The following is a 23,468-nucleotide window of genomic DNA, read 5'->3' as shown; positions in this document are numbered from 1 at the left end:
CTACCCACTGTAATCCCACACAGCAACAACGATGTAGACTCGTGAGGTTAGTTGATGCTGGCCTTCGCTTTAGTCTTCCAGGGCTTCCCAGGGCAACATGAGCAGAGTCAGGCTTCCTGCCACAGCTGGCCAGACCCCCGCTGGCATCTCCTGTCTGGTTTCTTCTACTCTCTGTGCTGGAGCTCCAGTAGTAAACATACTTTTGCCCCAGGGCCTTTGCATCAGTGGGTTCCTGGGCTTGTAATGTTTCTCTCCCGCTGGTCTTTGGCTGACTGGTCCCTTGCAATCACAGAAAAGCTGACTTTGTGGAAGGCTTGTTCTAGTTGCCACGTTAGATGCACCCCTTCCCTTGGGGGATGCTGTAGCATCCATCCATTTTAATTTTCTTCAGAAAACCTGCCACTGACTGAACTCAATCCTGGTATTTTATGAAGCTCGCCCTCTTTCTTACACAAACACCACATCCATGAGGGAGAGAAGGAGCAAGACAAAGCCACCTGCCCTCTCCCAGGAAAGCCTCCACTGAGGCTGCTCTCTACAATGTCTCTGCATGTCATTGGGGACTCATGAACTGTGGGCATCATAGGGCAGGAGGAAATGGGATATCTGTTCTACAAGAGCCGAGCTGTGTGCTCCTAGGAAAGTCAACAGCGTCTCTGGGCCTGTCTGGTCCTCTAACATGGGACCTGTCTCTCTCCGAGTGTGCCAGGCTAAAGTTCCACCAGGTTTTTACATTGTGTGCAAAAGTGCTAAGTGTTGCTGTTGCACAAAGGCCCTTGCCAGAGCTGTCTCCGGCTTCCCTGAGGCTGAGCTCATCTTTGTAAAGTAAGACTTTACAAGGCTGCGTCTCTGCAGAGGGACAGGGCTCCGAGGAACAAGGTGAGATACCAGGCTCCAAACAGGGCCTGTCTGTATGTTCGAGTCTAAATAACTCTGGGCTGGGGTAATGGCCTGGCTGTGCTGAACCTTGGTGCCCATACCTAACGTGAAGGTGGCTGCAATCGGCACCACCCAGGGCCCAGAACATGCTAGATGTTCAGCTAACATCAGCCATGACCACGGCTGGTTCTAACAGGGCTCAGTCATCTGCTCTGTAGACAGTATGAAGCCAGCTTTATTCCTGATACAAGGTAAGTTAGGGCACGGGGGAGAGGGCTGTGTCCCCTGGAAGGTTAAGCTAGTAGGGAAAAGTATGTATGTATGTATGTGTGTGTGCATGTATATATGTGTATATGCATGTGTGTGTATGCATGTGTGTCTGTGTGTATGTATGCGTGTATGGGTGTATGCATGTATGTGTGTGTGTATATGTGTGTGTGTGTAATATGGAGAGGAACGCTGCATGTTTGCACTGAGGCCTGGAGGTGAGGTGGTGGGTTGATGGGACAGGGGTCTGGCTGGGGCTCCATTCCTACCCTGTGAGGCTAGGAGGCTCCAAGTGCCAGGCCAGTGGCTGACTGACCAGAACTCCTCCTATCTGTGCTGTGTGTGCTCTCTGTGCCTATGTTGCTCTGGCCAGCGTTGTCGGGCCCTGTGGGCAGGGGATAAAGGCGGTGGAGGGACGGCGGCGCTGCGGCTGGCCACTTGCTATGCTGCTCATGTCTGAGCTCCTACTCTGGAGGTGAAAGTTGCAGCCGCTAACCACAGCCCATCGGGCCTCCCCAGCTGGAATAAGACAACAGAGGGAAGCCAAGCCACGCTCCTGGCTGAATGAAAGCCCTGTGCCGGGCCTCTCTGGCTGTGAGTGCTTAAGATGGGTTGGGCGGTGGATCGCTTCCCGGCCATTTTATTCCGTCTGTGCTCGTGGTACTGTGGCCTGCCAGGCCCTGAAAGCCTCGCAATGCTGCGACCCTGCTGGTTTGTAACACGTTCAGGAAGAAAGGGACACAGCTAGAGGCAGACTTTCTTCTTTCTTCCCCTCCTGAGCACTCTTTTCACACCCCACACGCTAGGCAGAGACGAAAACCACTTCACCTACTACAGGGCTGGGGGCTGAAGACCAAATATCTGATATCTGACTGGGGAGGGGGGAGTGGCAGATAGAGAGCAAGAAGGGGGGGGGGGTTGCTGGAGGGATGGGAATGGGAGAGGACCAGATGGGGATAGTCCAGGGAGGCTGGGGGTGTTGGGAGAGGTCAGGAGAGGAAGAACGGACTAGGGAGGACCGCAACCTCTCTCCCTCCCTAAGGCAACTGTCTGGCAGTAAGGTATCTACTGACTCAGGGTGACTTTCTCCTGCGGCCTGGCCTGTACTATGGGCATGCCAGGTGGGTCCCAAACACCTGCTAGGGAGGGACACTGTGGTGTCCTGCAGACAGCATGAGGGATGCCCTGTGGGACAGACAAGGGGGTGGGGCTTAAGGCAAAGCTCCTTTAGGGACCAGGAAGTGAAAGCCTGCAGTGCACTGAGCCTGGGGCCCTCCTCCTATGTGCCAGGCCCTGTGCCCTGGAGACTCAGGAGCACCAGGCTCTCCCTTTTCTCTGCCCAGTTACATCCTCCTGAGTCTACTACTCTGAGCCTGGGAGAGTGGCCAAAAGAAGTCAGGTGTTACCTCCCTAGAGCCACAGGACCCCAGAGTGGTGATACCCTGTGTTCACTGTAAAGATGGCAAAGCTGAGACAGAGACTCACCAGGGCCACGGAGCGGATAATAGGGGACACACACACACACACACACACACACACACACACACGGAACCAAACATACGACTGCCGACCGAATCAGCCCATGCAAAGCCTCAGTCAAGAGAATGACCAAAAGCTAAGGTTTGCATTCCAGCTGTGTTATGGGTGGCTGGGCACCCCTTAATAAGTTTCTGGCCCTCTCTGAGCCCTTTCTGATCTGCTAAATGGGTCAATGACAGTTTCTATCTCCCTGAGTCCTGGCAAGTCCTGACAGGAGGAGAGGCCTATGATGGCAAGGAACGCTGTGTCAGGCGGCCTGAGCTACAGTTCAGCTGTCTCCCTGGACCAGGAACCGTGTGTCTCCAGCAACCCTCTCCTGCCAGTAGCTGGCTATGGGAGAGGCATAGCCTGCAGCCCGCAGGCAGCCTTGTGGGGCTAGAGCTTCCAGGGATCCACCTGAGGTCCAAGTACTTTCCTGGCAATGTTCAGGGCCCACACCGGAGCTGGGCACAGGTCCCACTTGCCCTTGGGCTCTGCCAGGGCCCCAGAGGCTCAGAACAATGCAGACCCTGACTCAAATGAGCTAGTACTTTTCTCGGCAGGGAAAAGGGCAGAGGAAAAAGGAGGGCCCATGGCCCTGTTCTGAGGACTGTGCACATGTGCAGGACAAGGTGGAGGATAGGGTGCATGCTGTTCCTGGGGCATCTGCACACCTGGCAGCCTTGCACCTGTCATGGCGCCTGCAGGGGCATGCCTGGAGGTGTTACAACCATGCATGGTAACCTCAGGACCCACGGCCATCTTGGGGCTGCTGGTGAGGAGACACAGGGTTATCTTCCTCAGTTTCATTATTTACCCTGTGGCTGGGAGCTGCCATAGAGATGGCTCAGACACATCAAGGGTTGGCATCTGCTGCATCCTTGCGCCTGGGAGGAGATGATGCAGTCTCTGGAACTCAATTTATTGAAGGGTCCTCTATCCACACAGAGCAGAAGTGCTGAGCCCACAGTCTTAGAGGCCTGGGCTGGGTGGTGGGGTGACCACAGGGGAGGTGGGCCCCGCCTCGGGAGAATGCCTTCCACAAACATTTGCCGACGGGTGCATTTGGGGCTGTCGATGCCTGTCGATGTAGACAGGTTCCATCTGCCCGTCAGGACTTGGGATCTTATTGAGCTGTGAGCCCACCACTGAGTGTGCACAATCTCCTGCTTCTCTCTGCTTTGCATTTGCTTGGGCTGGAAAACTCCTAGCCCTGAATGGAAAGTCTGGCATCACTTGTAGCTGGAGCTAAACAAGGGCACCAGATAGGACTGGATCACTCCAGATATAAGCAAACAGCACACTACATTTGCACGAGTGGGTGGGGTGGCTGGGCCTGGCCAGAATAACAAGCCATAAGAAAATTAAACAAACAAACAAACAAAAACAAACAAACCAATCAACCAACCAGCCAGCCAGCCAGCCAGCCAGCCAGCCAGCCCAAACAGCAGAAGCAGCAGCAACAACAACAATAAAACCAACAACAAAACCAAGAAAGTATGGGGACAGGCGCAGAGGAGATGACATGGAATGACCGACACCCAGAGGGCAGGGCGGGGGGACCAGATACATGGAAGCATCATCAGCCCTTTGAACAAGGCACCCATGTCATTCAGCACAAGCAAATGCAGAGAGGAAGGTGTTATGTTAATCTGGAATAGCACATGGCAGGACACAGGGTCCTCCTTAGCTTGGGGGCGGGGAGGGGACAGTGACCTCTGTAAGAAGTATGGTGGGTGTGGCTCTGGGCAGACCAATGGAGGGCCAGGGTCTGTGGTTGGTGCCCCATGCTATCTCTATGGTTCTCAGCACACTGGCCAGGGCCAGTCTCACTGGACTGCTCAAAACCCTCCAGGACAATGTACCCTATGGTCCTGCACTGGCCCTGGCTCCTGATCCCAGCTCTGTAGACAGAGAGCTCATAGCAAACACCATCAGGGGATGACAGCTGTCTCTCTGAGCCCAGAGCTAGAATACCCAAGGACCTCAGTGCCAAGGATAGCAAGGGAGGAAGAAACTGCCTGGCTCTTGAGGTCACAGCACCAATGACTACAACCCCAGCCTAAGCCAGAACCTGTTTGCCAGCAAGTGGGAGGAGGGGACCTGTCCCTAGCTGGGTGGCTCAATGGTAGCTATCTTGCTCTGTTTTCTGGAGACCACTATGAAGGTATTCATGAACTGGAAGGTGGGCTTCCAGTTCAAGTCTTGACATCCTCGTGAGGGGCGCACACCCATCAGAGATGAGACTCAGTGATTCTAACCCCCAGACCTCTCAACCTCTCCCTGACTTCCCTCTATCTCTCAGCACCAGGCATAATGGGCCTCCTGTTTCTCAATTTTGGGGACCCTCGGCCTGGGCTACCCACAAAGGGAAGTGGCTACCATCTTCACCTGTGCCTACCCACAGCCCTACTTGGTCACTATGGTGTCCCAAACATGAGGACAGCTAGGCTCAGGAGGAGGGTAACCATCTTTAAGGCCACAGTGTCACCTTGGTGAGTCAGCTATGAGCATACAGCTTGGGCAGGAAGTGGACAGCCCTCAAGAATGGCACATTGGAACTTTGGTGATGCCATGGTTCCTAGGGCCAGCCTTCAGGACCCATTCCCAGCACTGAGGCATCATTTTTTGGAACCTGAATTGGAGACTATAATATGAACAGAAAAGACAACTGCCCTGCCCTTCCTGCTTGCCTGGCGTGGACAAGGTAAGCAAGCCTCCGTGCATGTGGCTGTCCTGATACAAAGTGACTTAAAGTAGCAGGAGGCCTCGGGGCTGCACCCAAGTGAAGGCAGCGATCCAGGTGGTCCCCGAACCAGCTTTCAATCCCAGACACCCCGAGTCAGCCACTCCTACCTTGGAAGTGCCTGGCCGTCTTCCTCCGTAGGGCCTGCACAGTCACCTCCTCCGAGTCTGCCCATTCCAGAACCAGCCTGCGGCCGTACAAGTGTGTGCTATGACACAGAGCGCTGAAGGCTTTCTGGAGGAGGGAACAGAAAGAGCAGCACGTGAACAGTGAAGGAGCTGTGGTGTTTCACGCACCCCCTCTCCCCCCCGGCCCTTGTGACTTTGGGTGTCTGGCGATGCTCCGGGGTGTTGCTGGCACCAACTTAGTGAGAGCTATGTTCCAAGGAGCAGCAAGCAATGGACCAGTCAACACACTCACTGCCTGGCTGGGCGGGTCACCTGTTTCCCGGGTGGCCTCTTATCTGTTATCTGTGGAGGACGACCCCACTGACAGGTGAGCCTCTCACCCAGCTGTCAGGTGGGAAGCCCAGCTGCCTAGTTACCAGAGGAGGCACGCACACTCCCTCATGGTTACTTAGTGCCTGTCCTCTGTCTGTCCTGTCTGTTCCCACTGTCTCTGTCCTGGTCTCCTGTCCTTTCCAGTATGGGCTTCTGTGTCCAGCTCGGCACCCCAGGCCTTGAACACACTCTCCCTCCTTGCTCTGCCAAGCTCCCCCTCCCCTGCCCCACCACCAGCCTTTGACACTAAACTGAGATATAATTATACAGTCAGTGTATCAGTGTATTCACATGCAGTCATCAGCATATGGATTCTAGAACATTCCATTACCACCTCAAGAGAAAGACACATTTGGCTGTCACCTCTCAAGTCCCCCAATTCTTCTTCCAGGTCACACACACCACAAACCTACTTCCTGCTTTTATGGATGCACCAGCCCTGAGCATTCATCCAATCACTAGACAACAGTGATCAAAGCCCTCTGTAAACATGGCTGACTGAGGCTCAGTGGCCTTGTGCAGGGACAGCCTCCTCCAACTCTTCTGATAATACCCCATGACAATAATACAAGACTTCAGTGGCTAAGAAGTCTCTCAACTATAGAGTCAACATATCTGGGGCAAGTCAGACCCTGTGCTTCCTTTCTTTTCAAGGTCTTAGGCAGGTTAAGTGAATTTTCTGAGCTCAGCACTTTGAAGTGGAAGGGTCAACGCAGCCAGATTTGGGACCCTGAAGAGGATCCAAGGTGACTCGGTATGGGACACACAGCATGTCTGTACATCTCCTGTGTGGGGCACACAGCATGTCCACTTATAACTCCTATGTGGGACACACAGCATGTCCGTGTACATCTCCTGTGTGGGGCACACAGCGTGTCCACATACATCTCCTGTGTGGGGCACACAGCGTGTCCACATACATCTCCTGTGTGGGGCACACAGCGTGTCCATGTATATCTTCTGTGTGGGGCACACAGCGTGTCCACATACATCTCCTGTGTGAGGCACACAGTGTGTCTACATACATCTCCAGTGCTCTCAGACAAATTTCCTTAAGGTCCTTCTCTCCACAGAGCCCTAAGGCATAGAGGATACTCTGGGGTTCCTGAAGACTGCAGAGCACCCAGGCTGATAGCTGGAGGAGGGCGATAAGGGACCTTTCTCATTGTGTTGACGCCTAGAAGCACTCACTCACCAGTACAGTGAGGGCCGGAGCCAGGCACTGCCCCTTGCCCATGATGTGACTGCTATGGGCACCTTGGGAGGTGACTGTGCTTGAAAACAATGGTTGCAGTAACCAGGTAACACTGGAATGAGGTGGGCCTAGGCAAAAGAACTGGTGTCAGACAAGGCAGCATTGTGCAGAGGAGATGGGGCCCGGAGTCTGGGAGCTGTACAACGCCAAGCATCACTGCCTGTGGACAGCATCTGAGAGGGAGGCTCTGGTCACACATCATCCCAAGCTATCCTGGTTTTGGGCCCTGTAACTCCAGGTTGTGTGCTTCTGTTGTGTAAGCTGCAGGACGTGTGAGGGAAATAAGGCCATGACCTTGGGCTAGTCACTGACCTAGCTGGGTCAGGTCCTGTCCTGGAAGGCTTTAGGACTTAGAGCAGGCAATGAAGGCAGTGCCCAGAGTTTATTCAAGACAAATAGAATCTGGAAGGATGGGAGGGCTTGGGGATGAGGGGGTCGGTGGGAGGGGAAGCGTTAAACTCGGCCAATGGAGGGAAGGTTTCCATGCTTTGTTCTCTGCACCACTTGAGAAGGGCCAGGTGCAGCCCCCCTATGCCCCACACACACTTTTTTTTTTTTAAAGTTTAATTTAGAAGCCTCTCTTGACTGCCAGCAGAGCCCCTACAATTTTTTTTTCCAGGCAGATATAAAAATGCATCTGGCCCCCGAGCCGAAATGGCTCATTCTGAGCTAAGAATCGCGGGTGCTCAGCTGTCGAGGGAGGCAGGGAGATGGCGGGACTTGGGGAGCCGGGTGCCTCGAGACCAAGAAAGGAACTGGTGGGGAGTCTGATGAGGGTCCCTGAGGAGTTGCATCCTGGGGTCACAGCAGTCTGGGACAGCCATGGCTGCATCTGGTGGCTGCTCCACCCTCACTTACAAAGCAGGAAGAGATCTTGGCAGGGAGGCCCAGGAGAAGAGCTGCCCCAACCACAGCCTTCATTTTCTTTCTCATGTTTTTGGTTTGTTTGGTTTTTTTTTTCCAATCTACTTTTTTTCTGTCTCAGAAGGCCTGGTGATGTTTCTGTTCCCTGCAGGAGTTCCTAATGGCCTCTCCCTCTTTCTGTACCCCTCTGGGATTTTATTAGTCCCTCATTGAAAGGGCTTTCCATAGTGGGGGAGGGGGTGCAGGGAGGAGACTATGGGGCTGTGGTTCTGCAGCCAGGTTCTGCAGTCAGGTTCTGCAGCCAGGTTCTGCAGTCAGTTCAAATCCCTGTTCAATCACTTTCAAGCTGTGTGATGCCAACCAAGCTGCTTAATGTCTCTGAATCTAGGCTGCAGAGAATTTTAGGAGCAGCAAAGATAGGGGTGGGGACACTCAGGAAGCCATTCACTCACAGCTTAGAGCCCTGCCCTGCGACAATGCTGTCTGGTATGTTGTCATAAGCCACTCCTCAGTCTGCAGGAGCCAGAGTGGAAATGGAGGCGTCTGCCTGCAAACGTTCTTATTTTTTCTAGAACACAATATGGGGTTCTCCAAAAATAGCAGAGCCCTTCCCAGTTCTGACTGCTGAGGACTGATAGACACCAGGTCATGCTCTGTGTACCTATTTCCCAAGCTGTAGTATGGTGTCCTCAAAGCTTTTCTCCACAGGGTAGTAAGTGACTGGAGGTTGGAGCCAGCCTTGGGGAATGTAGTGCACATGCTTAAAGAGACACCATGTGCCTGTCTGCCTGAGGCACCCTAGGGATGGAGAAGGAGGGAGGGGCTTTTGGACTGGGGCAGGGGCAGGGCACACCTGAAAAGCATGGAAGATTCTAGGGGCTGCAGCAGGAAGAATGCGGGCCACCACTAGCGTCTTCCATATACCCAGCCCCATTGAAACGCCTCAACACCTCGCCACCTCCCCAGGCTCAAGCAATTTGCCTTTGCCCAAATAGCCTGGGGACTAGTGTCCTCTGGGATGTGCAGTCCTGTGGCTAGAAGTCTTCTTGGTATGGCCCAGGGAGCCCCAGGTTCGACAGGTCTCCTACCATATGACCCCAGCCTGCTTATTCCACTGAAGGGTCACTCACTGGTCTCCCACTTCACAAGGGACAACTGAGGACCCACTACATGCTCCATCTCCTCAAACATTGAAACTGTAGCCTAGTTTGTGAAGGTCCTGCCACCCTGTGCGTGGCACACCTGTTCTCCACTCTAGAAACCTACCCATTGTCTCCCTGGCTAAACCTGAAACCCTAGAGGAAAGGCACCCTGCCTCTCCCTTAGCAAGCACACTGCCCTCAGTAACTACTCAGTAAAGCAGAGTCTTCCTTCACTGAGGGTCTTGAGAACACATCTCCACCCTGAGTGGATGGATGGTCAGTGTGACTCTGACTTAAATATCTTGTCTTAGCTTTTCAAGCCTGTTTTTCAGAACACAAGGATAGCGAGCACAGCTGGGGTCACTGCACCCCGGATGGTCTGACTTTACATCTTGCACCCGTGGCTTTGGGTCCCTGCTGAATGGACACAGCCACCCACCTGCTGGCACAGGAGATGCGCCAACCTTCACCCTGGCCTGTTGGGAAGCCTATGGCCCAGAGTACAATTGGAGGGACTCCGATTGACATAGAGAATGACAAAGAAAAGCCACACTCTGCCATCTCCTGGTGGCCATCACTGGCTACCCTCAGCTCCACCCTCAACACTTCAGGAGCCTCCTCAGGGGGCCATAGCCATCGAGCACTCTCTCTCTCTCTCTCTCTCTCTCTCTCTCTCTCTCTCTCTCTCCAGAGGGGGTGTACATAGGAGGCTTGGGGGAGGAATGGGGAAGGAGGTGGGAACTCATTCCCATCACAAGCTGCAGATGACAGCACTGGCCATGCCCTTCTTCCTAAGAGTCTAGCCTGAGGATCCAGACATTTCCTCACCATCTGTACCAGGAATATCCTTATTCATGGTGAGTCCCTTGGTTTCTGGGAGAGTAAATCTCTTTACTCAAAACACTGTGAGTGGACCTGACCCTGCTAGACCCCGACTCCCATTGGTGGGGGTCTGTCTCAGGTGGCTCCTATCCCAGGGGAGTATCTACCCCAGGTCCAGGTTACTATCATCCAGGTCTATGGCTTGGATTCCCTGTGACTGAAGCCTTAGCCCTCAGGTTCAAGGCCATGGCCTGCCTCCTCACCCCGATTCCATTAGGAAGCCAGTCTACTCGGACAGTAGGGGATCAGTACAGGGCTGGAAGAGGCTGGACCTGGTGGCCATCTTTGAAGACCATGGAAGGTCTGGAATGCTGCCAGTGGTGTGCTGGGTCCAACCTTCATGCACTTTCCTTGAAGACAACATTTCTCCCAGCAACCAAAACCATCCTGTGCCCTTGGCAGGACTTCAGTCCCATGTGGTTACAGAGCACTGGCTGATGCCCACTGTCTGCAGCACCAAGAATGGACCTCCTGGCCCTGTCCTCCTGCTCCTTGAGCATCCCTGGCAGAGCCAGAGGGCTGCAGACACTACAGACGCCCAAAGACGCTGTCTACCTGCCCTAAACATCTGCCCCACATTTGACGGGACGGTGACAAAGGTGGCTAAGGATAGCCATATGCATGCCGATGCCCTGCACTGAGCATGGGGGACAAAGGAGCCAAGTCCTGCCAGGCCTGGAAGAAATACTGGGTATGGCTTCTAGGGAAGGGTACTCACATTGCCTCCTCATGGCCTGTAAGTTGGGTCAGCACACTTTACCAGTGGGGCTTCTGGCCTGCCCAGATGCCACCTCACAGGTAGGACTGTTGTAGCTCTTTGCATAACACAGAGTGACTTTTACAGTGGATGGCAGCAGGGCCCATCCTGAGAAGTGACACTGTCTTAGCCACTCTTCTGTTGTGGTGAAGAGACACCATGACCATGGCAACTCTTATAAAAGAAAGTGTTTCATTGAGGGCTTGCTTACAGTTCCAGAGTTAGTCCATTATCAACACAGTGAGGAGCACAATGTTAGAGCAGTAACTGAGAGCTATGTAGTAATCTGTGTGCGTGCACGCACACATGCATGCGCACACGTACACACATGCGCGCGCATGCACGGGCAGCCTGACATTGGCTTCTGAAACATCAGAGTCCACTCCAGTGACACTTACTCTAACAAGGCCACACCTAATCCTTCTAATCCTTTCAAATAGGTCCACTCCCTGGTCTAAGCATTCAAATACATGAGCCTATGGGGGCCCATTCTTATTCAAACCACTACAGACACTGAGGAGCCAGGCGACCTTCCAAGACAAACAGACACAGGATCATTTGTAGACTGTGCCCTGACTCTCTGAGAGACAGTTGCACACATAGCCATCCCATCAGCTCAGGACAGTCAGTTTAATCTCCAAGCACACTGTGCTGACCCAAACATCAGGTGCTACAGCAGAACAGAAGAGGGAAGGCTCCACTCCTGCCTTGGCAGGTCTGAAGCATCTCAAAAGGCAGGTGTGAGGTTGTAGAGCCATGAAAGAACAGCATGGTTTTTGGTTGAGCACTGGCTGGAGATGGCCGGAGACCCCGCAGGTTTCCTGCAAGGTACGGCATGTATTTCGTCATGCTCCCAGACTCCAGACTACTGACACAAGGCGGAAGACCTCCATCGATCATAGGACAATGCCCCCACCAGCCCCTCCACAGGTAGAGGGCATGTTTACAGGCCACAGAACCTCAAGACAGATAGGAGATACCTAAAGGCCAGATGGCTTAGAAAATTAAACATTCCTTCCCAGACTCTCCTCCTTGCAAAAGGTATTTAACCTCAGGCCCACCTTGAAAATATGGGGTATAGTTTGCATCCATTCCACCATGACAATAAACATCTTAAGACCATAGCCTATTTCTCTTCTTTGGGACCTGCCATGGGGAACTGTGGAGAAGGTTTTCAACTGAGCCACCGCCTAATCACAGATGACTGCCCTACGTTTCCAGCCACAGAGGCCATGAACTCAAGCAAGCAAGCTGAGCCAGCCTCAACCAGAACTCTCATCCCTGTGGGACATAGCCAGAGCTTCTCCCCTCCCTTCAGCTGTGGGCCAATCCAGCCTGTATGTCCCACTTAGGTCTCAAACCTTCTGCGGCCTCTCAGTGGCACCTGAGAGCCCAGGGGCCTGAGAACCAACTAGTTACCTGCTGCTTTTTGGCCCGGGGACCCCCAACCCAAGAGCTCTGGCTCCCCATGGGACCTCAGACTGTGTTCTCCCACACCAAGTGGAGTCCTGCAGCTTCTCATAGAGCGATGTCCGCTAGGTGACAGCTTGGAGTGAACACAGTCAAATTCCCACGCCTCTGTCCCTCTGAGCAGTGGCCCTAGCCCCTTGGCAGGGGGCAGATGTAGGACCCACAATTCAATCCAACCACAGACCCACACACACGCTACAACCCCACATGAGGTGGCCAGGGAAGGTGACAGGCAGTTCCTGCACTGTCCAGTGAACTGACAGACTTCTCTAAGCTTCACTTTCTCAATTCAGTGTGAGCTCGAGGGACTGCCTGTGACAGGAGCAGGGCAGTGGCTGCTCCCTGGCCCCGTGCAAGCCTCACGGCTGGGTTTTCACCCTCCTCTGACTCACACTGTGCCTGACACATCTGAAAGCAAGGTCTTTGCTCTGGTCTGTGAGGTGCCAGACAGGCCTCTGTCTCCAGGGTCTGGAGAGCCACAGTTGGCAGGATAGCACAGTGTGATCTTGTTTATGCCTTGGTGGTAAACTGGGCAGCACCTGATCCTACTTACGCTCTTAGCCTACATGTGCTGGCTGAGCCTCAGTCTCTACCTTGAGATGCAAGCGTGGCTAGAATTTGTATCTCTGGGCTGTGCTGACAGAAGCCTGGTAAAGTAGCACCATTCAAATTCTAGTGTGAGCTTGTACACAACCCAAAGGCACACCCAAACAGAAACGTAGGGGCGAAACCCCAACTTCTGGCCTAGCTCCTGGCAGCATTCTAGCAGACACAGAACAACTAATGGATATAGGTTTCCATACAGCAGGGAACCTTCAGAGCCTGCGGGACTCAGCTGCCTCCCTGTCCCCAGCACACGCACCATGCCATCTGTTCTCAAGCCCTGCTACTCCCCAAGGGCAGTGTCACCAGCTTCTGCAGTGGGGCAGAGTCACCTGGGCTCAGGGGCACACATGTGGAACAGGAAGGCAGCTCTGACCCTACCCCTCGGGTCCTCTGCCTGGTTAGAAAAGGGGTGTTTCCTTGAGGGTCATCCCTTGCAGACCCCACTGTACTGACACCTCGAGACTCCTCCTTGCACACCACCGTGAGGATGCGTGTTACACACGTGCTACTGATCATCCGACAGATCACGTGCTGCAGGCTACACCATTCAGCACTGAGCAGGGGTGCCGGGTACCAGCCAGGGAGGCAGGAAAAGCTCTGTCCTGCCCCTCGTCAGCAATCCTAGCACCCAGATCTCACTCAAACATTCTGCACCACATGGCATCTCCAGCCAGTGTGAGCTCAGGCTGCACGTCCTATCGCTGGCTCCCTGGGCATCCACCCACAGTGGTGAAGCAGGAAGAGGAAGGAGATGCCTGCGACCCTACAATTAAAGCTGTGGTTGTTTATCACAGCGGAGCTCTGCCTGCCAATGCCAGCCACCACCGCATCTCCGGCTGCCGGCTCCCCCCGAGTGTTTATTTAAGCCAACACATTGCTCCGCTAATTGGATAACATTCTATGTGAAAATAGGCCTTTTAAAACAACAGTGTTGGTAGCTAAAACAGCTGCAACCACAAAAGTATAAAGAAGCGTGGCTCGGGAGGGAGAATTAAAGGCACCTCGTGTGGGGAACAATTAATATTCTGGTTTCCGGGGTTCTGTCTGCTCCTCCCTCCCCATTCCCGGTACCCCTTTCCTCCTTCCTCCAGGGCCAGCCTGGGCTAGGTAGGGAGAGTAAAGTGGGGCCTGAATGGAAACCCAGTGCCTATTGGAGATTTCTTAGCCAATGAGGGCCAAATCCACGGGCCCAGGACTTCTCACTGACTGTCCAGGCGGGGAGCGGCATGGTGAGCTGGGGTGGGCTGGAAGGGGCTCAGCACTGAAGAAGGCAGCTGCTTTTTGTGGTGGGGGGTATGGGGGCTTCTCCCAAGAGCTGTCTTTATGGGACCTCTTGGCCTCTGTGTGTCTCTACCCAGGGAGCCCATTTTCCATGGTAAAATGCTGCAGCTAGGTAGCAGGACTGTGTGTGAGGGGCGGGCTTAGGTGGAGGTGGGTCAGCACTTTGGTAAACCAATGCGTGCATGACGGGAGAAAGAAGCTTGCCTGTATAACGCTGAGCCAAGTGGTGTCTTCAAGACGGGGGATGGATGGCTCACAGGCAAGGCAGCCCAGGATGACCCCACAGGTAGGTAGGGTGTGTGCTAGCTTAACTCCTGGCCGCGCTAGTCTCCTAGCTGACAGACATGTCCCTCTTATGCAGTGCTAGGTTCCCTGAGAACCGGGAGGCTGAGGTAACACCGGCACCTACAGCAGCACCGATCTTTGCTGCCTAGCATACTAGGAGCCATCAAACCTCCTAGACAGGGAGAATTCACCTGCTCGTCCATCCAGGTAGCCTAGTCCCTTCTCCCATTTGCCTGAGCAAGTCAGTGCCAACCAGGGGCAGGGTTCTGGGGCTGTGCAGATGGGTAAGGTCAAAAGAGGGAGGTTTTGTGCTAATCTCCAGTAATCATGGTGCACTGGCCTGGGACAGGCAATGCGCCCACAGTAGACATGTCGCTTGTTTAGCGGCGTACTCGCAGGAGCCCTGCCTATCACTTGGGAGCCTGGGTTCACCCATGTGGCCACCATGGAGCCTCCGGCTGGCTTTGCTCCCCAGTGTTGTTATGCACTTGACTGAGAGTCAGGGTCACTGAGAATGTGTGAGGGACAGGGTGAGGCCTGGGGAGAGAATGGGATGAGGAGTGAGCACTTGTTCTGGGTCAGTGTGTCTGTGTGGAAGGCTACACCACGCCTCTTACACCGTGGGGCCAGAGCCTGATACCAGGAGTTGAGGTGTGGCAGGGTGAGGTGAAGTGGGGGCTGGTTGCTGGCCCCTCTGGGCCTCTGGCTTCACAGTCTTCCACTGAGCAAGCAATCTCCTGCCTCAGCCCCAGTGGCTGTTGTACTGTCTTCTATGTCTGAGGATGCCTTGGGGAGGTCTCCTAGTGTCCAAGGTTGCAGGCGCCCACTGACCAGCTGCTCCCTCCATATGGAACAGCACCAAGAAGGGAGAATGCACTCAAGAGGACCAGAGACCGTCGAGAGACCCGGGGGTTTCTAAAGGGACCTCTCTTCTCTAAAACATCAAGTGTAAAAGGAGGCTCGGGAGAATACATTCCAAGAGGTAGGGGCCCGAGGGCCCTTTCCAGCTTGGTCGGGCTCCATTCTTCTTCCACTGCAGGGTAACCCCAAGCCCCAAGCCATAGCTAGAGAATGACTCCATGTTCAGAGTGTGGCCACACTATGTGCAGGGTGCATGATATATGGCAGGTGAAAAGAACTCATACTGCCGCTCTGGAGTCAACCAGGCTCTGCAGACAGACCCAGGAGAGTGGAGGAGACAGAGCTGCCCACGAAACAGCAAGAGCCAGGGATCACTGTGAAATGGGTCACAGCTCACCCCACTGCCATCAAGATGAGTTTACTGGCACAGTGGGCAAAAAGGGCATGAGTCCTGGTGGGGGTGGGGGGCAGGGCAGGGTACTGCAGCAGGGATGGAGAGGCCAGAAATAGCACCTGGGGAGCGGAGGGCACAGCCAGTCTCTAGGGCTGTGGGCGGAGCCCTCACTATCCTCAGCTGCCCTTTCTCTTCCAGGAGCCAAGAACGGAAAGGGATGGAGGGAGAAGCTGCCACCTCCAAAAGTCACTGCTGAGGGGCTGACATGGGTTAGGAGGAACATGGGCTCTGGTCTGCGGACTGAGGACTGTACTCAGAAAAGTGGGCCCATGTATGCACACCCCAGCTTGTCCCTCCAGCAGCCTGGTGAGACTGGGGAGGCACTGGGAGGGTGAGTCACTTTTCCAAGGTCACACTAAGGGGAAGAAGCCACGCTGACTTCATAGACAGTGAGTGTAAGTCTGGGGTCGGCCTTGGTGAACAGACCTTTCTCACGGGCAGAGTTGGGCTCTGCTTCTCCCAGGGCAGCCTGGTCTGGGGGTCTGGATATAAAACTGTCAGTGGCTGTCCCGTTACCCCCACCCTCCCTGTCCTGTCTGGGAATCCAGTGTGCACACTGTCTCCTAGTGCCCCTCTGCAGACAGGATGCCACAGACCTGTGCACTGAGCTGAAAGCAGAGAGATGGATGGCTCACAGGGTCCCTGGGCTATGGCGATGAGGGAATCAGATTGTGTTGAGCATCTGCCATGTGCCAGGGAGCTGCCCTCATAAGATTGTCACAAAGCAGGAATGGGGACACTACTGTCCCCATTTCACTACAACCCATTTCACAGATAAGGAAACCGAGGTACAGGGCAATACTACGAGAAGCCAAGCTGCCTTCAGTGACAGTGTTTCTCTTACTGTCAAGGAAGGCCTAGTGGTTGCATTGTGTTGCCTCTTTTGTCACCGACGTGACAATGGAAGGGCTGCCAGCTGAGGAGAGGGGACAAATGTCTAGGCAATGAAGTAGGCACTTCAAGTGGGGGCAGAAAAATGTAGGTGGCTGCTGTGCCTTAGGGGCTAGTGCCCTGTGCCTGTGGGATGCCCAGGCTGTCTATGTAGCCCCAAGCTGTCCCTTCTGCCCCATGCTGCTCCCCACCCCTGGTGCCCCTGGGGTGGAGGAGCCCTAGCCACTTGGCAATAATTCTGGACACTGTTTTCCAGGGAAGAAGGCAGAAGCAATGGAGGGCCGTGGCTGGCGGGCAGCGCTCAGCGGGGGTACAGGGTGGCCCAGCAGTCCTAACCTGCACAACCTGGCCTTTGGAACTTGGTGCTGTGAGAGTGGTTTCTACACTCAGTTGGCGAGGATTCAACACGGGCAGAATGACAGCCTGGCTGTGCTGTCCTGGGCCTGACGTCAGAGCAGTGGCCTTGCTTCAAAGCCCAAGGGGAAGAGGACAGGGTGTTTTGGGAGTATGGCAAGATGGCTCAGTTGAGAGAGGTGCCTGCCTGGTGACCTGGGTTTAATCCCCAGCACCTATGTGTAGGAGAGAATCTCTCCATTTGCAGGTGCATGCACACTCATGCACACAGACCAAACACACGTACACAATAAGCAAGCAAAAAATAACCGCCCCGACAAAGGCTGCTCTGCTCTTTCTCTGCATAGCTTGAGAAATATCTGCAAATGCACGTGTGTGCTGCAGGCGTGGCCCTTGGTGTCACCAGCATAGAATGGAACTGGCCATTAGTGAAGGGACGAGGAGGGAGCCAGACTGCAGCCCGTGTACTGTTTTCTGGGCATGCTTCCCATTCCTGCCCAGGCTATTTCAAATAGCACTGTCTATAAAGCCCAGCCCCATGGCCACCTAGACTGGGGTCTTTTCCCTGTTAGAGAGCAGTCTGAAAACTAGGTTGACCTAAGCCCCTGAACATATATGACGGACACATGCACATACTAACTCATACTACCTGGCCTTCCAAACCCCATACCCAGTGCTCTGCCTCCAAGGAAACTGAGTATATCAACAGCATCAGGGAGAGAGCTGGAGGCACGAGGCACTGACACTCTTGCGGCTCAGGGGCTCTGTACTTCTCTGGGGGCAGCACTCACCTTTGCATCCTGTTTGGTGATGAAGTCCACAAAGCCGAAACCCCGGTGAGCGCCTGTCCCTGTCATCTTCTTTGGCAGGCGCACTGTCTTCAGTTCCCCAAAGGTGCTAGAGACAAAAGGCAGACATCAAAGATTAAGGACTGAGGGCTTTGAGGGACGCAAGGGTCCTGGACCCTGTGGGTTACCAGATATTGCTGGTTGCAGGAACACCCAACGCCTGGGTTTGTTCATGTGGTTTCCCACTTCCCCACAGCCAGCCCTCTCTACTCTGCAGGCGTGGCTTTCTTCTCCCTGCTGGCCACCACTCCGGGGAGGGAGGGCACCATCAGCCTGGAGGTGCTGATGGGAAATTTTTGGTGTCTCTCCTGCCACCTGGGGGACACCTGGACACTTGTCCTTTCCTCATGGGATGAGTCTTGCACAGGCTGCACCAGGCCAGGAAGTCCCCAGCCAAGGCAAGGGGCTGACTGTGAAAGTGAAGGTTCTGGGTACACAGCCAGTGGGGTTCCCTCACTTTTCCTAGGCAAGCCACCACATCCGGGGCCAGGCATATGCTAAGTCTAAGCTGACTGACTCCAATCCATGGAATCTCTTCTGTCAGCCTAGAACCTGGGGTCTGGAGATTCCCCGGTACTCGGGGATCTGAGGACACACAACTCCTTGAGCCGCACATCCTCCACAAGCTTCCCTTCCGATACCGACTAAGCCAGTCAAGCAGTGTTCTGGAGCAGAAAACCTGATCAGGGAACTGTGACCTGGCCACCCTTGGGGTCAACCCCTCTCCTCTCCATTGAGTTAACCTTTGAAAGGCTCTAGGACAAAGGAAGTGAGATTCCTCAGGGTCCCCTGGCCGCGTGCCCCATTCCCAATCCCTTTGTAATGTCCATTTATCAAATCTGTACGTGCACACTGCCACTGATAAATATGCAACGCGCTCTGCATCTGAAGAGAGGTGTTATTTTTATTTGAAAATCGACACTCTCGGGTGGCCATGGGGTCCATGCAGCCATACACTGTGGTTTGGGATGCTTCAGGCCAAGGACCGATTGGGTAAAGAACACAGTGCAGGCTGTAAGCACTCACAAAATGATATAAGTTAACTCTGGGGCGTTAACCTGCAGCCCTGGCAGCATGAGCAGGCATCTGCTGGCCCCATTTCTGAAGGCAGGACTGTGTGTAAACGCAGCATTATGAAGCCTCGAAATGAATCGGCACGTCCAGCTCTCCCTGGCGCTCCCCCCATCCCCACGCTTGTACAGGCTGCAGAGAGGAGAGCTGGCGACAAGGCCAGCCTCCCCAGGATGGGAAAGAGGCAGAGGGGAGCCTGGCCAGATTCTTTGCTGAGAGGGGGCTCTTAGCTGATTTGGAGGGGTATCGGAGTCTGAGCAGGGCAGATGAGAAGCCTGGAGACCTGACAGTCAAACAGCCAGCAAACCCTGCTTTATTCTGCCACCTAAAGGCTTGCACATCCCACGACACACGGCCTTGGGTCCCTCTCTCTACCCAGTCTCCATGCATGGGTGGTGCTGATTGGAACAGGGAGATCTGGGGATGCACAGGCTCCCTCTCAGGCTGGTCCACAGAGATGGCTCATTGGTCACTGGTTCGCTACGTCACCCGTGGGGACATTGAGAGACCAGGTCTGAGGGCTTTACATCTAATGTAGGAAGGCTCGAAGGGGTGGGACAACCAGGCTGGTTGTCTGACAGAGTAGAGGATGCCAACGCCTGGTTCTCCAGACCCACTCACCTCATCTCCAGTACACCTGTCACAGTGCCACTGCTCACAGTGAGCTGACCAGAACCACCCAGTCCATGTGTGCATGCGATACTTCGTGTGTGTGTGTGTGTGTGTGTGTGTGTGTGTGTGTTACTTCTAGTGGAACAACCCACACTCATCTTGCTGTGCCTGTGCCTGCAGCTTGGAGCCCAATGCCTGCCCTGCACAGGTGCTGTGAGAGCCACTTCCAGAATGAACAACAGCAGGAGACAGCTGGAAGAGGCGGAGACTATGAAAAGGGGCTATGGAGTCCACCACCCAAGTCTTTCCACCCTGCTTTACAAACAAACTGTCCAGGGGAAGTAGCCCTGTTCTGGGTGGGAAACAGCAGGAGGTAAAGTCCCTGCTCGGCCACAGGATAGTTCAAGCCTGTCCTGTTCCCCATAGAGACAGGCCACTTCCAGAGGTGGGGCTTCTTCCTTTCCCAAATGTGGCTAAATCCAGGGTGAAGTAGGAGTGTGTGTGTGTGTGTGTGTGTGTATGGTGTGTATGTGGTATGTGTGTGTGTGTGTGTGTGGTTTGTATGTGGTATATGTGTGTGTGGTGTGTATGTGGTATGTGTATGTGTGTGTGGTATATGTGTGTGTATGTGTGTGTGTGGTTTGTATGTAGCACATATGTGTGTGGTGTGTATGTGGTATATGGTGTGTGTGTGGTGGTAGCTGGTCCTAGTGATCCACACAGGATCACGGGGGCAAGGGAGAGAGGACCATGTGTACCTTCTTTCTGCTTGGCTCTGTGCTGGGGTGGGGGGAACAGGGGAAGAAGACAGAGGAGAGGGAGAGGAGAACGGGGTGGGGGAAGGCTGCTGAGGTTAATTCTTCCCCTCCATAGCGTGCTGTGAGCCGTGGATGCTCGGTGCATGGTAAGCAGCTGAGGGGCCGGAGGAAGCGAGGAAAATAATTAAAAGGTGGAGAAAGAAGCGGGTGAGGAGGCGGAAGGGGCCGGGCTGCTGTGGTCTGTGGACGTGCATCTAAGAGTGCAGTGAGGAAGCCATGATAGTCTGGAGCCACCATGGAACTGGGGTGGGGACGGGAGCTGGGGGCCTTTGGGGGAGTCCATGACCTAGGTTTGGGGCTTCTAGAGTGCCAATTGAATGGCCAAGGAACATGTGCCTAAAGACCCCAGGAGCTTCAGGGAAATGACCCCGGTAAAAAGGGGTTTCTAAGAACAGGGCAAAGAGCCAGGCTAAGGAACAGCTAAAGAGTTAAGAGTTAGAGCTTAGGAAGAACTTCCTAGTATCTGTGGACACTTTAAGAAATGGGAGGCTTTGAAACACTGTCATTTCCTGTTGCTACTGTCACCCCAGCTACAAAGGAGGGCCCCCAGGTCTCTGAGACCTGCCACCCCTAGATGTAGGTAGCTGGGGTCAACGCTGTCACCACCTCTGGTTGACAGATGAGAAAACCAAGGGGCAAAGGGCAAAGGTGACAGACTCAGGTCTGAGGTGAGCCCCTGCCCTGGGTGCTCAGGAACAAGGCTGGCCAGAGACTGGCTCCGGGTGCTTGTGTAATGCGGACTCGTGGGAAGCCAACACCAAAGATGGAGGAGAGATAGCCAAAGAGAATTAAGGAGAAAAGAGAAGGTTGGGGGAGGGAAGAAAAATCAATGAAGTACCTTTCGTTCCAAGGAGATAAGAGACATATAAATACCAGCCATTATGAAAGTTTTTATCTGCTGGCCTGGTCTGTGAGGCCAGTTTTTAAAAGAGGCCTTTGAAGGGACTTCTATATGAACCCTGCCTCCTGGGAGCCAAGGCCACGGTCAGTGGGGAGAGGTTGGTCAGGGCCACTAGGGGCCAGGGAGGGAGGAGGAAACTGTGGCACCTAGGGAGTCATCCCCAGCCCGGTATGCTTGGGGACGGAGCTGCACACACTCCCCACTGTGTAGATAATAGAAACCACAAAATAGCAATTACTGTATCAGAAGCTGTGAATAAAGAGGCCAGAGCGGGCTTTTAAACACAGCCCTCCTCCCCTCCCCCACACGCTCACACTTCCCTAACAAACTCACACCTCACTTTTCCAATTATTTCATTCACCCTGGGTTCACCAATTACGCCTCCCGCACCACGGCCCCGCCTCCTCTGCCAGGCTGCCGCCACCAGGATTGGTGGCAGGTCGGTGGGTTTTCAATGACAACTGGAGTTTGGTGTGGGTGGTTCTGATTTCTTTAGGTGTGTGGGGCGGGTTGAGGCACCTATGGGCCAATCATATCTGGTGTGAGGTGTGTTTGCATACACAGGCCAAGTTGTGTGTCCCCTTCCTATGGGTCCCCTCCCCATACAGGGAGCATCCCCCAGCCCAGACTCAACTTACACAATCCTAGCCAAGAAGATGGGCTCAGGAGAAGGAAGGGAGAGGGAAGGGGAGAATTGAGCGACATAACCGCTCTGGAGCCTGGCCCTGGGCCGTGGGGGTAGGCTGGGAGGTGGGCCTGTGTGCACCCCACCAAGGGGTGGATGTGGTGTACCCTGATTCCAACCATTCCTGGGGTTGCAGTCCTCACTGCTACTTGGAGCTCAGACTTCCCAAGAGTGGAATCACGTGGGACATCCATTCTCAGGGCCTCTCCGCATCTGCACTAAAGGTATTGTGAAGAGTGTGCTGCCACCCAAGGGACCCAGAGAGCGGCACCGCAATACGAGGAAGAGGAAGGGTGGTTTGGGGACAGGGTAAACCGCAGGCATCTTTGTGCAGTGAAACAGTCCTTTAAATGTACTCCCAGCTCAAACTACCATGCTACGTACAGGCGCACACACATCGTGGCGCTGTAAGCAGCAGCCAATACATTCAGTCCTCCGTGCTTTGCGGCATTCAAGAAGGCCTGGACTACGGACTCACATGGCCCTTGAGAGCAAGGCACTGACGACTCTACCTTACAGAGGGAGGAGACCCAGGCTGGTCCCCCTACGTGACAAGGAGCAGGATCAGGTTCATGATGGGTGTCTGGTCTCCAGGCCTGCACCTTGGCTAACAGTATCCACAGCTCTGTCTACTACCAAGTAGCCAGAAGCCGGTGGAGCCATGCCCTGCTGGAAGAAGTGGTTGTTCTTTCTCATTCAACAAACAAGGGCCCGAACTGAACTTTGCTACTTGCTCCCATGATGCCGCTCTAAGGGAGGGTGCAGAGAGATGCAAGGATGTGCAGACTGATCCCATCATGGCGCATGTGAGGCCACGAGCTGCTCTGACAGCTTCCCTGTCCCTTAGAGTCCTCGGGTGGCTGAAAGTCTCACTGGGCAGCCAGAGAGCCAGGCCCCCTGTCACTTAGCAGCAAGCCTCCAGGAGGGTGTGTCCAGCCTACCTTGTCTGGTCTCTAGCTGGGCAGACAAGCTAAAGGCCACACCCACCTCACAGCCAATTCAGGGACAACATCTGTCCTGGGTCTCATGTCTGTGTACCAGATCCACACTCTCAATGCTGAGGGACCTTCCCCTCCCTTGTTGTCTAGTCAGCTCATTCCCTGTCCCTTCTCGCCTGTTAAGGACTCACAGCAGCTTTCTCTTTGAGTCTGCATCAACCCCAGGGCCTTAGCATCAGCTGGTCCCATTACTTTAAACCCCTTGACCCAGGGGTGTCTCCTCATTCAACTCTACCTCTCTATTATCTTCACAGTTCAAATTCTGCCCTGCCCCTAGTGCCCCCTCTGCCCTAAGCCACTATGAAGACTGATGCCATCTGAATAGCTTATCCGTCTTCCCTTCCTCAGCTAGAGACAGAAAGTATACTCTGACGACAGGGTCACGACACCCAGCTGAGTCCGACGAGCTGTGCGCAGCACTGAGGGTCACCCCCGCCTTTCTCTAGGTGCTGAATCAACATTGTGTGCTGAGTGTGGAGCACAGGCCACTCACTGTCCACTTAGGTGGTCACACGGTTGGGCA

General features: G+C 54.2%; 1 protein-coding gene across 1 annotated transcript in view; it reads right to left on the bottom strand.

Moving 5' to 3' along the window:
- Positions 1-23,468, bottom strand: part of Rbm19 (RNA binding motif protein 19) — an 85,972-nt gene that overhangs the window by 7,840 nt on the left and 54,664 nt on the right. The window contains exons 22-23 of the mRNA XM_076922621.1: positions 17,804-17,909; positions 5,521-5,644 (exon numbers count right to left, since the gene is read on the bottom strand). Of these exons, the coding sequence (XP_076778736.1) occupies positions 5,521-5,644; positions 17,804-17,909 (230 nt within the window). The remainder of the gene's footprint in view (positions 1-5,520; positions 5,645-17,803; positions 17,910-23,468) is intronic.

This window comes from Arvicanthis niloticus, chromosome 24 (genome assembly GCF_011762505.2).
Source record: "Arvicanthis niloticus isolate mArvNil1 chromosome 24, mArvNil1.pat.X, whole genome shotgun sequence".
In the NCBI taxonomy this organism is placed as follows: Eukaryota; Metazoa; Chordata; class Mammalia; order Rodentia; family Muridae; genus Arvicanthis; species Arvicanthis niloticus.
Note: the sequence above shows the minus strand (reverse complement) of the source record. Positions and strands in the feature narration are given on the sequence as shown.